Source organism: Acipenser ruthenus, chromosome 12 (assembly GCF_902713425.1).
Source record: "Acipenser ruthenus chromosome 12, fAciRut3.2 maternal haplotype, whole genome shotgun sequence".
Taxonomy (NCBI): domain Eukaryota; kingdom Metazoa; phylum Chordata; class Actinopteri; order Acipenseriformes; family Acipenseridae; genus Acipenser; species Acipenser ruthenus.
In genome coordinates, this window is record NC_081200.1 from 2,587,157 (window position 1) to 2,605,257 (window position 18,101).

At 42.2% G+C, this 18,101-nt stretch overlaps 1 protein-coding gene across 1 annotated transcript in view; it reads right to left on the reverse strand.

Moving 5' to 3' along the window:
* Positions 1 to 2,513: 2,513 nt before the first annotated feature.
* xxylt1 (xyloside xylosyltransferase 1) overlaps positions 2,514 to 18,101 on the reverse strand; it is a 36,740-nt gene continuing 21,152 nt past the window's right edge. Inside the window, exon 4 of the mRNA XM_034028504.3 lies at positions 2,514 to 3,548. Coding sequence (XP_033884395.1) covers positions 3,152 to 3,548 — 397 coding nt within the window. The 3' untranslated portion in view covers positions 2,514 to 3,151. The remainder of the gene's footprint in view (positions 3,549 to 18,101) is intronic.

Sequence of the window (18,101 nt, forward strand, 5' to 3'; positions counted from 1 at the left end):
AGTGGTATATGGAGTATGGATGATCATTTGTTGACTGAAGATTCTTGTGAATATGGCCATTACAGCAGAGTAGAGTATGACATATAAACTGCTGTTAGCAAACTGTGACAGCAATGCAGTGGTGGGGATATTACACTGACCCCCTCTGGCTAAAACTATAAACCAAAAGACATACACGGTACATTTCTACAGCTGTGGTAATCCGAGAAAAAGCAGGGCATGTAATGTTCAGACCATGCATCTGGTGCTGTGAAAGAATATGGAGCCGAATCCTGGTCTTTATCAAAGCAGGCTGTACCCCAAAGCACAGTCCCATGCAAGGAAGGAAGCTGCATGCTTAACTTCACTGCAGTCACTGTGTCTTGCAGACAGCCTCACTCAGCTGCATGCTTAACTTCACTGCAGTCACTGTGTCTTGCAGACAGCCTCACTCAGCTGCATGCTTAACTTCACTGCAGTCACTGTGTCTTGCAGACAGCCTCACTCAGCTGCATGCTTAACCACTGCAGTCACTGTGTCTTGTAGACAGCCTCACTAAACAGTGCTCCCCAGCAGCTCTTGCAACTGATTCAATCACAGCAACACAGATGTCTGCCCTGGGCATGGAAAATAACAATGTCTACTTACGTGCACAAGAGAGGAAAAAATACGAAACACCTGAGAATAAAACTCGCTTTGGAGATCATTCAGTGCTGGCTTTTAAAGCACAGGCTATGCAAAATGCTCTGATTGGTATTGCATGTTGTTGCTTCTCTTCAATCACATCAAGACAACACACTTATCCCAGCCTGAGTGTTTTAAACACCCCCCTCCCCAATAAGCAAACTTCTGTAAATACAATCCCTTGCAGGGTTTTCAGGCAAAGACTGGTTAGGTTTCACAGTAGCTTTCTGTGCGTTGTCTCAGGGGGTCTGTGTTAGAATCAGGATCTACCTAACACCAAGTGGACATTAATCCATTTGACAAAACCACCAACACATAATCCGGCATCACTGACTCTGAAATATAGCTTGGATTATTAGCAAGTGAACACTGGAAGGAAATGATTATCATCCACATGTAGTTTTCTATTGATGGTTGTCCTACTACTGTACCTAGGCCTAGGTTCACTATGACTGTAAAATCATTGGGATAGCCTGGTAATGCAATGCAAGTGAAACCACAGATAGGTATGGTAAAGCAGGGTGGAAGCCCTGGCTAAACATGACAAACCTGTTTATTGTATCATGAAGGCATGGGAAAAACCTTTAATCTACAGTATTTAAATATACTGTATAACTCTTATGACTGGTTTAACTGGTTGGTTGGCATTCTCCTGTTAGTCACTGTGGTAAAGTAGTGGGAGGGTGTGTGCAGAGCAGAGACCCTGCACATGGGTGCGTGTGTGTGTGGGTGTCTCGTGATGGAAATTGTGTTTAATTGTTTAATTGAGTGACTGAGGTATGGTTGGAAAAGTGCGTAATGTGGCCAGAAGGAAACTGAATGATTAATTTTCAATCTACCTCTAGCCACACCCTATCAAAGGAACAGAGTTATGGGGTTGTGTAGGCGAGTGCTTGGAGCAGAGAAAACCGAGTAAGGTACCGTGATAGCTAGGCTTGGGTACGGTTTTGTTTAGTGTGTAGGGTATTTTTGTTTAAACTGTTATCTTGTTCCTGTGTTTGTTTAGTGTTTATTAAAAGTCCTGTGTTTGTGCTATTTCCCTCCGTTGTCTGCCTTGGGCGCAAGCCACTTTACCACAGTCACACATTCCAAGATACCGAGTTCAAAGAGCCCACCCTGCACTTTCCTTTTCTTAGACGAAAGCACAACTGGCACACACACACAGGCTTTGTATTGAAAGATATCTGTACCAGCGACTCAGAGCGGATGACATCTAGGGCTGAGCTGAATCACAGCGGCAAACCCCTGCAAAGCAGAACAGCACTTCTCACTGTACAGACGCCCGTTGACTCTGGAAGACGATGTCTGGCATTGATACAAATCGGTTACATAAAGAGAGCAAAGCTGACCTGGTGGGAAACAGAACACATGAAGACAAATGGCATGCGATCCCAAGCTAAGAGGGACAGGCTGCTGGTTTAAAGCCAGCCACAGGGTCGTACTCATTTCCAAGGCTGCCACCTCCAAATCATACCATGTCATTTGTATATATATATATATATATATATATATATATATATATATATATATATATATATAATAAAAACAATAAAACACAATGCAGGTTCTGTTTTGTTTTTCTCCCCAGTTATCGTACACGTTTCAGACTAAACACCCACGGCACACTGAAGCTCAGCACGAGGAAACCTGTTTCTACATTTTTATATATATATATATATATATATATATATATATATATATATATATATATATATAGTTTGAGACAGTTCAGGCTTCTCAACTCACATCTGCATTCTGGAACGTCTGACCTCTCGGGTACCTTTCACAGCAAGACTACACTTACCAGAATGCATCAGTATTCTGTGATCCAAAAAAATTATAGTGTAAGATTTTTAGACTTGACCCTTTATTGATCATGTGATCTACAAATCACTTACAAATCAAGTACATTTAATACTGATCAATTATATTGATCTTCTAAATCTAAATGAATTCTACAAACCGGTTATTCAAAAAAATAAATCAGCCTAACTGGTTACAGATATTATATTTAAACGATATACTGTTCATAAAAGATTAAACTTATTCTGAACAGACTGAAACAATAAAACAGAACCAAGCATTAATAAAACAGCTTCAATCATTAAAGCCTTACTGGGGCACACTGGGCAAAAAAAGACAATTACAAGAGGTAAGAAGACTCAATCTGTTGTCTGTCCTTGCTCTTCATCAATGTGTATAGTTTATATACATTACAGAGGTAATCACTGCTAATTCTAATTTGGTGCAGATTTAGATGATCTGGCAGTTTAACCCCTTTATCCAACGTTTTTGGGGGGAGATTCTGGGGCCGAGGTGGGGTGCTGCAGAGTAGTTCCTCAAGACGACCCTGGAAGTAAGCGTAGCAAGCACAGCACGCGCAGTTACAGCGACTGCTATCCTATTTTCATCTAAACCCTCAATGAGTTTTGTAGCAGCCCGCTGTTCTGCCCCAGATCACCGCTCCTTGGCTGTGGTGCTCCAGCCCTCAGTCGTCGGGGATGGGTGTGTTGCAGTTCCCGTGGTAGATCTTGACGGGACCCTGGCAGTGGTAGTACAGCTGGAAGACGTCCCCGTACCCGTGGTCCTTCCACCAGGTGCAGAGCTGCCGGTTCCACGCGCAGTCCAGCACGTGAAAAAGGGAGGGGTGCTCCATGCCGATCATGGTGAAGAAGTCCTGGTCGCCGAGGTGCCCTTGGAAGCGGTACTTGTCTGCCAGCCGGCTCACGCTCCGGGGCTCCAGCAGCTGATTGTATGGCTCAGAGCGACGCATGGCCTCCAGGTCGAGGAGCATGACCCCGCTGTTGAACCCGGGGCTGCCGCCCGGGGGAGGGTCACCCACTTTGGAATCGGGGTTCTCCCTACGGTACGCCCAGAAGGTGTGCCTGGAAAGCAGAAGAAGAAACAGATTTCATCCGGCAGGCCAGTGCGCTTGTTCAGCATATCAGGGAATGATACTGTGCTCTACTTCTACACTTATACATTCCCATGCACTGCAGACTATGGAGTTTTCTGGTTTTACCTTCCTATCCTAACTGATTGACAGAGTCTGCAATGACAGGAAATGATTAAGAAATTGAAGAAAACACAGATGCAATGTTACAAAGGCTGAGGTATTTTACTTTTGCTTTCTAGCCAAAGAAAGAGAACACAAGTGCAGTATGCAGGTGTATCCAGGAAGGGAAAGCTGGACGCAGACTTGCAAACAACAGGAAGCTTCAGCACAGGAATGCTGCACAGCAAGCCGCCACACACACTGGTGCCAGCTCAGCGATAAACTCAAGAAGATATCATTCAGAACAAGACGCGCTGGAGTTAAAACTGGAAACCTAATGCAGGTTTCTGTATACTAATAACAGCTGTATATGGCGGTCTATTTCTAGATTGTATCATATCAGTCAAGAAGGGGTGGCCCTTCAATATGAGAAATGCTCTTTGAACTCGGCAATTGTTTACAACGTGGCTTTCAGGCGCTTGTGCATTTGTTTAGCATTTCAGGAAATGAAACTGCACTCTATACAGTACATACTTAGAATTGTGCTAACCCTAACCCCAACCCTAACCCCAGCAGTAACGCCAACACAAACACCCACACTAACGACAACCCAACCATGCTGTAAAATGCCAAACTTCTCACAGTTTCCTACAATGACAGTCCAGTATCTGGATAATTCTCTGCCAGTATCGTGATGGTATATAACCACAGCTGTTTTGAGTTTACACTTCTTGTCAGTTTGATTTAAACCCTGCTGCATGTACTGTACAACTACCTGAAACCACCTGTCTGGCAGAAGCCGAGGGCCGTGAAATATTACATTTCTTAAATTTAGCAAACTTTCTTTTTTGTTTGGATAAGGATAAGGTTATATTAAAAAAATTTAAAAAGTGTTGTGGAGACTTCTCATTGACTCTCACTATATTTTGATTTACTATTTCTAATTCCAGTCAAACAAAACTCCACACAGGGTGAAAGTCGACAACAAACTAATTTTTTTATTTTCCTTTTTTTTTAAGGCATACTTGGTTCTTAAAAGGGTGTTTTACAAAGTGGGGACGTCCCCACAATGTCGTTTTTTCAGGAGTTACTATCTTTGTGGGGACATTTTCTCACATTTTGTACGCATATTGATAGTAATACCTGCCTACACTCACACACCCACATTTGCATTCCTGTATTGGTGGAGACTTCTCATTGACTCTCATTATATTTTGATTTACTATTTCTAACTCCAGTCAAACAAAACTCCACACAGCGTGAAAGTCGACAACAAACAACCTTTTTTTTTTTTTTAAGGCATACTTATTTCTTTAAAAAGGTGTTTTACAAAGTCCCCACAACGTCGTTTTTTCAGGAGTTACTATCTTTGTGGGGACATTTTCTCAAATTTTGTCTGCACATTGATAGCAATACCTGCCCCCCCACACACACACACACACACACACACACACACACACACACTTTGCATAGTTGTGATGAGGCCTACATGGACTCCTTTAATCTATTTTATGACACCAATTAGTGAGCCTTATCTCCACTGTAAAATTCCACAAGGGCAAAGCGGTCAGAACTATGCACTAAACACTTTCCTTTAGATAGTGAAAAAGAAGCCTGATCAGAAGAAATTCAAGTTTATATCACAGAAATCTGAAAGGTACTTGTTTTGGCTTCCACACATCTCCCAGCAGGGCAGGTGGGGACAGGCTGTGTTTTCTGGTTGGAAATATTATTAAGGAGGGCTGTTGTACACAGAGCCACAATCTCGGTTTGCTTCCAAGCTTCCTTACTGCAGGCTCACGATTGTTATTATGGATTTAACAAAATGTACAAAATCGTAACTAAATGGAGGGGGCGGGCAACAGTTTGGATCTTACAAAAGAATACACAGTACATATATACACACAATGATTTCTTTAAAAATATATATGTCTTTGGTTAAGAATTACGGCTGCTAATTTTGGCTGGGTTGTTAATGTCCCTCGGAAAGGAAACATCTGGGTGGCAGAGTGTCCGAATCCTGGAGTCAGAGAAAGGAAAACTGGAAATGTACTTTGCAACAATTAACAGTGATTGATTACTACAGAGACACTAGTGTTAAAAAAATATATATATATCTGTTGTCCTTCTCAAGCCTGGAGAAATGCAAATAAAGAAAAAAAAAAGAATCTATAGCATACTCTTGGTCACATTTTCATAAAACTTTTAACATGTCCATGGAATTACTTTCTAAAGTTAAACTTTCTAAAGTTTTTTTTTTTTCCCTCTCATCAAAAGACATATTTCACTCTGATTAGCTTGTTCTTTCATCTGCCACTTTCTGGAAAAGAACACATAAAATTGGTTTGAAAATTAGATGAATTATCCGACTGTATGTGAGAAATAGGAGAATAAATCAAACCTTGTCCTCAAGGACTGCAAACCACCTAATCCTTTGAAGAGGGCTGCATGCTGCTTTTATGTGGTTACTGGCACATGCAGTGTGGACAGCTATATCCATCTATACTGTACCACAGGGAAACTGTGGTTTAAACTTCCTGTTTACCGTACCTCTGACCCGAAAGCTAAAGAGGTTTGTGTCTGGCCAGTGCTCGGCTGTGCTGAAGGGGAGGTAATAAGTCTTTTGGAGCTGACTGTGGTAGCTGGTACAGCTCACACTGCTATACAATGGGCGTCATGTTTGCTGGGCTGGGCTGGGCTGGGCTGGGCTGTGCACGGAGTGTGGAGTGGTGTAGGCAGCTTAGTACTGGTGGTGCTCTGTCTTCTTTGGGACAGAACTCAGAGAACATGATTACATCAACATCATAAAAAAAAAAAAATTTTCCTTGCAGTCAGGTTGCTATTGGATAAAGCCGAGGATAGGGGCCAGGAGCGAGACAGCAGCACAATCACGAACCACGAAAGCGGCAATGGTTAGCAGCAAGTCAACCGGAAATGTCAGGAGGATTCTCTGTTGGGCCATCATCAACAAAACAACATTCCTTCTCCTGGTATGTCCCACTTCATAGTAACACAAGACACAGGGCCCATGCTAACTTCTGCCAAGTGAACTCCTTTCCAAAGCAAACACGCACTTTACAGCATTGCGATTGCAGCTGCATGGCTATCTGCACCTGTCTGCCTCACAATCTCGCAGGAGATGCAGTTTGCTGTGAACACACACACGGAATTGCAGGGCACATTGTGCAGCTTTTTGTTCTAAATAATCAACAGACACAGTACAGACACCTCACATCCAAACAACGCCTTGCTATCTGGCTCACAGGAAGTCCACGCTTGCCTGTTCATTTTGCAAAAGCCGATAACACTGAAAAGCAAACCCTGGTATCATTCTCTAAACAGATTGTCTGCTGCAGTACATGCAGATGATTCAAATCGTTTTGCCTGGCTGCGATGCAAAAAATAATCCTGTGCATCTTAATTACACAAGCTTGTTCAAAGCCATAGAGGAATCCATTAGCACAAGGGTTTCTTAAAGCTGCCGTACCCCACAATCAGGTTTAGTTTTATACTCAAATATCATTCGTTGGTGCCCATTTACTACAACAACAACAACAACAACAACAACATTTCATTTCTATAGCACCCTTCATAACAAGTATTCCAGGGCACTTCACAGAGGGGGGAAAAAAACAACTACATGTTTCTTTCTGTGGAGTCTCCATCGCCTTGTTGACAGTACAGTTTGTTTACATTCCCCAGCACTAGTTTTCACTCCCTCCTCCCTGTGACTGTTAGTAAGTATCAAATATTCACCAGTACCAAATACGAGCTCTCCCAGCCATGTGCCTTTTATCTTGAGTGTTGCTCAAATAAATAAACTGCTGTAAGCTGACATATTTAGGTCATAGTATACAGTACAAATGTGTATAGTAAGCATGCCTATTGAGAGACTGGCACAGTGCTGTGTCAGGTCACATGATGTAGCAGTAATCCTCTGGACCAGGAGAGTTCAAACTGACAGACAGCTTCAGTTCTGAAAAGTTATCTCGCATGCCAAAGGCACCATTATGTCAAAAGTTCAGGATGTCATAAAGTATTGTGTTTGGTTCAGTTCTTTTATGCACTAACAGTATGTCTGGGTTGAATTTTATTTAATTTTTTTCTCCCCACACACAGTCCATGATTTAATATGTATGACGGCACACAATATTCAGTGAACTGGACCGAAAATTCAATTCAAATTAATTATTTTATCAGGGGCATAAAACACTCCTGTCACTCTTTCCTTTGTGTCCCAAGAGAGACTCAAATTCGCTCTGGGGGGGTGTGGTAAGTAATCTAAATTACAAACAAGATGAGAGAGAGAGATAGTTGAAATTATTCCGATTTTTTCATAACGGATAGGTTCAATTTGTTTTCACTAATTCCTCCCTCTGAATTATTCATCATTTGATATTTCACCCTCATGAATATTCACAAATTTTCCACTGTTTGTTTTGAATCTGTTTTTAAAATGATTATTATTATTACATAACAAGGACACCCCCCTTCTACAAAGCTTGTGAGTTGACAGCACTGATATAATATTCAGATAACTGCATCAGAAGAGATAAACATCCTTTTAACTTCACAACACAAGAACATATTCCCAAGTTATGTGTGCCTGGGTAATATTAATGTGGAATTCAATTTCTCTTTAAAAAGAGTAAACTGGGAGTTGCACAGATAAATCACAGTTTTAAAGAACCAATGCCTGAAATACATTACATGAGTATTTTTCTTACTCCTAGATGTCGCATCCTAAAATATATATCGTTACAGTACACCTTTGCCATTCATTTCTTGGAACGGGAAAGTGTTTTTTTTTATTGTACATGTTTTGTACATAGAGTTCTGTGTTGGAGGAGGAGGGCAGCGTGTGCATCAGGCTTCCACTCCATCACTCTGCCGAGCAGAGACATCCGCCACCCCTCCCTCACACTGTCCCCTCTCCCTGGGCCCAGCTGTCATCATGACCCACTAGCACGCAGGGAAACTGGTCTATTACACCACAGCTCCAAACTGCAACGTCAAGAGCGAATGCCCTGGTTTAGCCCCCGAGGAGATACAGCAGCGCTCTGATAAGCATCACTTCCTGCCCACTCTGTCCCATGGCTCAAACAAAAACTTTGAGTGCGCAAAACAAAGGCTCTCATTCCCTAGGTGCAAACATGTAAAGGCTTCATACTCCCTTAGTGTACAGAGGATGCTGCATGACAGCCTACCCAAGGGGAAAGGAATGCCAGACTGTCTAGACCCGCTCCATTTTTAAAACCAGGCGCATTCCATCTCTACTGCTGCAACAGTTTTGAACTGATTAAAAAATAATTTCTTAGTTTGTCTCGTTTCAATTAAAGGCCCTTTAAAAGGGACACATTAATACAAAAAGTGATCAACCTGGCATTCTAATACACACTACAGCTTCGGATTTAACTGCTTTTCAAAACTTTAATAGACAGTTTCAGCAAATGAGTTTTCACTACCATCAGTTGACTATAATGAGAGCTTCATTATTAAATACGTTTCAGTAATATTCAACAGTGCACTTAGTTCAGAGAGCGGATTCTATTTAGTTTACAGTTCAGACCAATTCAAATAATCGTGCGCACATGCTAGATAATTCAGCTCCCAGCGTAATGGTTCATTGTGTGTGGTTACAGGCTGGGGATTCTCAAGAGGTATTTAGCTTGAATATCACTTCCAGATTGCGACGGCGGAGACAGAGAGAGTCAAAGTAAGTTCATTCCCCCAACCTGCTCCAAATGATCCACAGAGGGGTCCCCGAGTGGCTCTCCTGGTAGAAGCGCAGCCCTGTGGTGTGCAGGGTGAGTCACACAGCGCAGGTTCGCGTCCTGGCTGTGTGAAGTAGGCTGGTCTTCGCTGGAGACTCTGAAGGGAGTGTCGCATTGGCCCAGGCGCTCCCATGGGTTAGGGAGGTAAAACCGGCAGGGACTGTTTCTCCTCATTGCTCTACAGTGAACCCTGCTGGCCAGGCCCCCAGGGCGCTCAGGGTGGACACCTGCAGGGCTGGCCTTTGTCCTCGAGAGGTCGGTAGCTCGCTAACACCAACTCTCGAGTTCCTGGGTGGAAAAGGAAGCTGGCTTGGTCGTGGGATCAGAGGATGCCCGCTGAACCTTCGGGTCTCCTGAGCCATGTGGGGAACTGCTGCGGTGAGGAGACAAGCGATTGGGCATTCCAAACTGGGACAAAATCAGGGGAGAAATCATAATTGGACACACTAAATTAAATTAGGTCAGCGAACTAACAATTTAAATGAACATGTAAATATGATGCTAACATTTCTCAATAACTAGTTATGCTGGGTAATAGCTTTCCACGACACTGAAAAAGCTAAACATTCTAAACCACTAAAATCAATACAATTAAAATCAATACCGAAGTAAAACATATGGGTTAACGGAGTCTATTTTTAACAAACATGCCTCTAAATAATAAATAAAACTCCAGTGAAAGTGTGCATGATACTATAGTTTACATTGATGGAAATATGACTTCTATTGCACAGCAATATCACCCATTCCATGTTTTACTACGAGCTTCATTAGCCACATTGTATAGAGAACAAGCTCAGACGTGTCATATTAAACTCATAGTAAAACCAGGAATGGATCAAACTGCTATGTAATGGGAGTCTTATTCCCATCCCTGGTTTAAACATTAAATAACTGTTTACACAGAAGATTTAAACATCAAATCTATTCAATTTTACAGCCTTAATAACAAACAAAAAAACCCAACAACAACAAAACCAATCTTTTGTGCTGCAAGTTCTAAGGTCCGCTGACCACTAAGAGCCTCCACTGTCCCATTCATTTGCCTTTTGTGGGAATGTTCAGTGCCACAGCCCTTGTGATTGATGTCCGTTCAAAGCAAGAACTTACAGTTCAAGTAATGTAGCGAATATACACAATGTACTGTGCCTGGTTTTAATTAGATCCATTCTATTGCTACATGTGTGTGTTTTCTATTACGTGATGTGTATTGGTATGTCACCGAGGCATGTCCTCCTCTAAATAAATGTTTCTTTAATCTCAGCCACATTAGTGATCTGTTCCATCTAGTATTTTCTAGGGGTGTGCTGTTGCTGTTTGAACAGAACGGCTCTGACTAGAAAAGTCATCTCATTATGAATATTTTTTTGAGTGGGCAGCAACTGAAAACAGATTCTGCATAATACAGTCCACTAGGTGGAGAGGAATCTGCATTTTGAAACTGAAACCATGGGCAATGCCTTGTTTCCACTGCCTTTACCCAGCAGGACGGTCTGGACGAGACGCAGTTAAAGATGTTCAAAAGAGTTTGACTCTAGCAGACGCATTTCGATGATGCACTTCTGTACAGCACAGTTCATACTGTCAGTGGAAACACCCTCCAGCTACACCTCACTCAGACCGGCCAGCTCTGCTATACCTGGGGAGAGCAGTGGAAACCAGGCACAAGACACATACATAGCTCCCGCTTGGGAGAAAACTGAGTGACACTCGCAAGACTGTGCTACTGTAGTTTAGCCAGAATTCAATGATTGGTTGCTGAGCTATATTAAAAAATATGAAAGTGTGGTGTTAAACGTGACTGACAGACTTAGCGAAGTGTATTTTTAACGAAGATGCAGCATCCTGCACCCCAGACAGGCAGAAGGTAACAGACTTCCCATGACATAGCCCTAGCTGTAGCACCACGGTATAAATCAATTCCCTGAAATATTTTTCGGTGCCCCTGTACTGTACCTGCTTTGTTGTTCTTTGAAAGATCGCCACTGGATGTTTTATGTCTGCAAAGCACGAAGTACTGTGCACCCTGCCTAGCAGCTGGCTTGAGGGCACGCCACAAAAACAGCACCGAAAAGCATGCGATCTGTGCATTTAATGTCTTCGTTCCTTCAGCCTTCATGACTGCATGCTGTTTTACTGCACCTGGCTGTCAAATTTTCAGAAGTGAATCTATCCAACAGAGTGTACTAGGACAATCGACATTACTAGTTGCTGTGTTCTTTTTTGTTATTATTTAAAAAATGCAACTCCATTTCTCCTGGGCAACCATGCTCTACTTGCCTTTTCTAGTGTACATTTCCAAATAAAAAAAAAATAAAACATATATACAGAACTGAATTTATGCATGCAGTTTTCCATGTGCCTTCAGATTAATGTTCGGTGGTTTAAGACTAGCAAGTTGCATTTCATTAGCTGGGATAACAACAGAAGCACTTTTGCATACAATTAACATTTACCGATTCAAACACAGTTAAACATTGAAGATCATACAGCTATAGAAGGAAGGGACTAGCAGAGAGCATCCACATGACTGATTCCCATTAGGGTTTATACTGTCCTTTTAAGGTACTGCAGTTCGTAAAGTTACACCCCCGGGTTTGGCGTGTAGTGCTCCGTCCCACCAAAAACATTACAGAAGATGTAGGAACATTGCAAAACAAAGGGGAATCCATCACATTTTGTGCAGTATTCAAAGCACAGCTGCTCTGTATGAAGTAAATCATCCAGGAGCCAAAGCAGATGTTGCCAGACACTTAAGGACTCCTGGTTTCTGCTAAAACATAAAAGAAAACCTCTTCAAGTGTTTGAAAAATCGTCACTTAGGCTCAAACCTCAGTCAGCTGTTGCATCAAATGACGCACAACATCTCCTACAAGTCAGCAAGAAAAATGTACAGTATTGTGCATGACTTAACATGGGGCTGCTGCCAGCAGCCAGCTACTGCACTGAGGAACCAGGACAGAATTCTGCAAATTTCAGAGGGATCAAAACAACATTGTGTTTCAAAACAAGATAGGCGCCACCTGATTTATTTATATATACAACCCGAGACACAAACATCTCCTTATTAGGGAGGTTGTGACAAGACAGAAGTGCAGAAAAAAAAAATGATTAGATCAGATACTAAGGTCAGAGACAGAAAATCAATATAAACTCTAGATATGATTTTAAACCTAAGATACAAGAACAGTCACAGGTAGGATTACATCAGGAACCTGCTCTGATATTTGTAGCTCATTAAATCAAGAACACAGCTGCTTTGGTTATCAAGACTCTCTCAGATCCAGTATATTAATCAATCTCAGTGCACACTTCCGTCTTTGCAAGGCTTGCGGTATAAAGAAAAACTGTCTGGAGCAGAGCAAGAAAAATTTCTCCAACTGAAAAAAAAATAAGGTGCAATAAAAAGTAGTATAACGTGTAGGAAAGGGTACTAAACAGTAGGAGAAAGCATGATAAAACCACAAGTATAGTTTGGAAAACCTTTAGTTAATAGAGTTTCACAACAGTATGTCCTGTTACGTTTACTCTATTTAATGCATTGTTGTTTCTACACAAGGCTTTGATTTTGATGCCATTCTTTAACAGAGCTGGTTTTGCTTCAGTAATCAATACTGCACCCCCTCATCCTCTATAGAGCATTTGCATGGACCACCACAGCTGTGATAGCAACGCCGGAGATGCAAAAGACTGGAAACAGCATAAAGGTATCTTTCCAACAAATACCCAAGCAGAGGAATGTGAGAGCGGCTCAGCACTCTCTCGAGCTTTGATCTTCACACAGTGCAGCCTTGTCTTTACTTGAGCTGCAACTGGACAGCGAGGCAGCGCGAGGCTCGTCCCTTTGAGAACAATGCCAGGAAGCATCTCTCCAGTGGGGGATTCCCTGGGCTGGGTGACACTGCATTGTGCTGGAGAAGGAAAGCAGAGTTCAGTGGAAGCTGCTCATCTCAGTGATTCAGTTTCATGTCTATCTGCAGACTCTCTGGAGAGATACAGCTCCTGGTGTGTCCTATTCATTCTTTATATCCAAGAGCGGCAGCACAATGGAGTTACAATAGCGACTACCAGGACGCAGTTTCTGAATCCCTATGGTGTCTATACAAAACAAACAATCTAGCTACATCTTGCGCAAAGTGGCTTCTGTGGTTTTCAAGCAGATGAATTTATTTATTTATTTATTTTTACTTTTTTGGGCTGCACATTTGCATGAATAGATATTGATTCAATTCATTATTATTATTTTTAAATGGAGCAAATTAACACTTTGTGGTGTAAAACACTTTGGAAATGCGCCCCATTAAACCAGTTCCATAAAAACTGCTTACAAACCTCTCTCTGAGGCACAGGAGGATTTAGTGTACCCGAACGTTTTCGTTTCCAATATAAAACTTTGTAACAGACATTCGGATTACTCAGATATGCCCGTCAGACTCAGATGTCCTAACTATTCCCTGTGGTACACACAGTTTCTGCTTTAATCAAAACCTGCTGGATTTCAAAGCAGAGCAGAGTTCTGCACTCAATTCATTTGCTCTGACGATTACCCCAGGATGAATACTCCTGGGACACTAAAGTACTTTCCACTGTACAGTGCTTGTGTCCTGGCCAATAAGGCATCAGTTCCAGTTACAGTACATTCTATTCATGATCTTGCTGTGCACACACAATGTAATCAAACAGCAAAAATTACACGGAAATCTGTACTGTATTGTCATTGTAAGGCTGAACACAAATTGTCTCTTACGTATAGCTCCCGGCTACAGCGTTATAAAGGGGGAGGACTGTAATAACAACAATAAAGAAAAAAAAAAAAAAAAACGGGGTTAAAATAGTAAAACAGTAGGTGATAATAACAGGAATCCCCCATCGCAGAGTCTCGGTCCTGGGTCACTGCTAGCGCGTCTCACACAGAGTCTCGGTCCTGGGTCACTGCTAGCGCGTCTCACACAGAGTCTCGGTCCTGGGTCATTGCTAGCGCGTCTCACACAGAGTCTAGGTCCTGGGTCATTGCCAGCGCGTCTCACACAGTCTCTGTCCTGGGTCATTGCTAGGACCTCTCACAGTCTCGGTCCAAGGTCATTGCTAGCACGTCTCACACGCCTCACACAGAGTCTCGTTCTGGGTCACTGCTAGCGCGTCTCACACAGAGTCTCGGTCCTGAGTCATTGCTAGGACGTCTCACACAGAGTCTCGTCCTAGGTGTCTGCTGCACTTTCAGATGCCCTGGGCTCACTCAGCATTCCCATACCCACTGTGCCTCGGGCCAGCCAAGACAAACAGCTGATAAGGCATGGTTCACAAGCACATCTTAAAGGGCCAGTTGCACATTCTCTCAAGTGTAACTCTTATGAAAGTTTACCACAGTAAAAGCCTACAGCAGCAAAGTGTAATAAAGCACAGTGAAAGCTTGGTAAAGCACAGGTGAACACTGTAAAGCACCGAGAGGTATGGTAAAAAACATTTTAATTTAAAAACATGGTAAACCATGGTAAATGCATAGTACAGCCATGGGGAAAAGCATGGGAAAACTACAAATTACTGTGCAAATTGAATAAACTTTTATAAAGGAACACAGTCATAACAACGATGTCCTATCTGAATTTGAAGATGGTCGCACTACCCTGCAACAAATATCGGGGCAGATGAATAAGTGAATGGGGGTTCCATCATGGGGCATTTATTGCCCATTTTACACCCATATAGACCCATTGCTAAGACTCAAAAACAAGTTCAAAAACAAGTTCAAAAACAAGTTCAAAAACAACCAGTGCAGTAATACTGCATTTGCTGCTGAAGAAGACAGACAGGGTGGGATGTTTGTTCAGTGATCTCTTGGTATCTCGCTGAGAGCTCCCAGGACCAGTATTGCATAATAATCCTGATGTTTTCAGACAGATCCATCTGTTTCTCATCTGCTGTTCTTCCTGGACATGCCAGTGCTGGGTATCATTATTAAACACCAGGGGATCTCCCGAGCGCTACTCACAGCTTATTATTTCAGGGGTTGTTGCTTCACCAGGGGATCGTGTTACCGTATCAGTTAGGAAAACACTGTCTTTAACAGTGAAGCATAGGAGTGCGAATACTGGACTACACAAGATATTTCCTGGCATGCAGCACTGCACTCCATTTTCTCCCAGTCAGATTGGGGAAAAAAAAACTACCTTTATGAAAGTTTACCATAGTAAAAACATAGCAAAGTGTAATAAAGCATAGCAAAACCATGATAAAGCATAGATAAAGCATATTAATAAACATGGCAACAGGGTAAACGATGGTAAATCTGCAAAAGAAATGTGCAAAAATTCTACGGTAAAGTTTTGTAAGTCAATAAGAACAAGCTTGTGATAATAACAGCATAGGACTGACCGATTTACATGCAGGTAAGATTCTGTGCAGTATTCAAATGTAAACATTAAAGTACAGCAGCACAATAGAAGTAAACTGTACTGATAGAAACCCCAGATTATTAAGACCACCGACGTAATCAGTGCGCAACAGGCATGCAGTATTAGTTGTATCAATGCTGCGTCTGTGTTTCAATGCTTGTTTTGCCATGCTGGTGACCTCATATACTCCTCTTATTATCACTATTCTCGCTCTCTCTTTGAGGCAGTCATGAAGGGGTTGACTGTCAAAGCAAAATTAGGTTTTCTTGTTTTTAGGAACCATAGAACAGGATAATAGAGCAGGGATACAATGAGGCAATGTTATGAAAATGAACTAACCCGTGTGCTGTGTCACATGATCGACTCTGTAGTATACAGTCTTAGACAGGGAGGCGACCAAACACTTTGCTGTTATCGTAGTTGGCCGTAAAAAAGTGCTAGAAGCTGACATTTTCCAGAGCTTGAAAGGACGACAGCTTTACTCTTGAAGGGTGAATTCAATAGAAACATGACTCAAAGCGAAGTTTTCGGTTACATTTCGTTCCAGGCAGTATTGCAATAACAGGAACACAGTCATAAAGAGACTAGTCTGATCTCAAGGAGATTTCCGTAACATCCAACAGTACGAAGGGTCAAACTCCAAAAAAATGCAGGGCTTTCTGGCATCCAACAAAAACAAACAACGTACGGTAACAAAAAATAAATAAAATACAACAAAATGTGCAAAACTCTTTACTGAAAGGAAACACTGATGTAGGGAACCTAGAAACATTAGCAACCCTGCGAAGTGCATTTAAATAGGGGTATCTACAGGCACTCAAATACAGTGAAAATCATCTGCTTAAGAAGTATAGGAACAAGCTGATAATATCACCACGGTTATAGTCACACATGTATGAGCCATGCAGCCGATTTCCTCCTCGCCTAACATCGCTTTGGGAAATAACAGCATAGGACTGGCTGATATACATGCAAGTAAGATTCTGTGCAGTATTCAAAGGCTCAAACATTGTAATACGGTAGCACAATAAACAGCAGCATGGTTTTAAAAAGGATGTGCTGTACAGTAAAGTAAACTGTGCTGCATGGGTGTTCACAACATCGCAGAGCTGAGCAAAGCTCTCACACAAGGAGGGTTTACAAGAACAAGCAGAGTTTCCAGTAACAACCTGTACAGCCAGTGGTATCACAGCTATTCAACCCTGCTCGCCTATTCTATGGTGTACACGGTGAATACTGAATAACACCTGAATGTCTGCATGCATACAAATGAAGAAATCTTAGTGATACAGATAACACATCATACAACAATCCAATTCAAATAACCAGCACATGGAGAGGAGTGATACTGTTAGACAACTGGAAACTTCCAAATTGTTTTTTTAAATGGTCAACATTGTGCAGTTAGCTGATTGGGTCTTATTTGGAGTCAATGGTAATAATGCACACATACTAATTTGGTAACAACATAGAAGCTTTAGTAGGTAACTAATTAAGTAGATTCACAGCGGTATAAACCACAGTAAAGCACAATAACGGATAGTCAACCTACAGTATTCAGTATGGTACAGTGTTTTTATCGTATATGGGTTATTTCCAAGCCGTGTTTCGTACAGTATTTACGGTCTTATCAAATAATAATATTGGCAGGGATTTCCCAAGAGTGCTGGCTCGCTGCCGTGGTCCCATGCCAACCACAACAATCAGATGAGCCTATTTAGCACTTCACAGCAGTAGCCACTAACTTCAACCACCCTCACCGTTTAATCACAGGGGACCTCTGCTGTCCATCCCTGCTCCAGTGCGGTTCAGTCTGGGAGAGAAGTAGCGGGAGTTCAGGATGATGCTGCTCTTGCTGGATTAGGGATGCGGGATTGCAGTGGAGTTCCACGACCCTCGCATCCGGGTGGGTTTTGAATTCGCTCCTCTGCTGCGCTCGCGTTGCGCTGTTCAAACACAGCCACTGGGGGCAGCACTGCATTAGGGCCCGTGACGTGTCATTTTTTGTTCGTTCGATTTCGGAATTCCTTTCGATTGGGGCAATGCAGCTTTGACACTGTACTAGACAACTTTCTCTCTGGCAGCTGCTGAAGTGACTAGTTGTATTTTCCACCAAGTTGCAGAAATCAGTTTAGATGGTGTTGCTCAAGGTTTGCAAAATTGCTTGAAAATGTCACTCAAAATAAGTAATCAGAAAAAGAAGTTTCCTCTACATCATCTTGTGTTCCATGGTCTTTGTGGAGGTCTTGAGAAGGTCATGTAAAGTCCTGGCTTGTA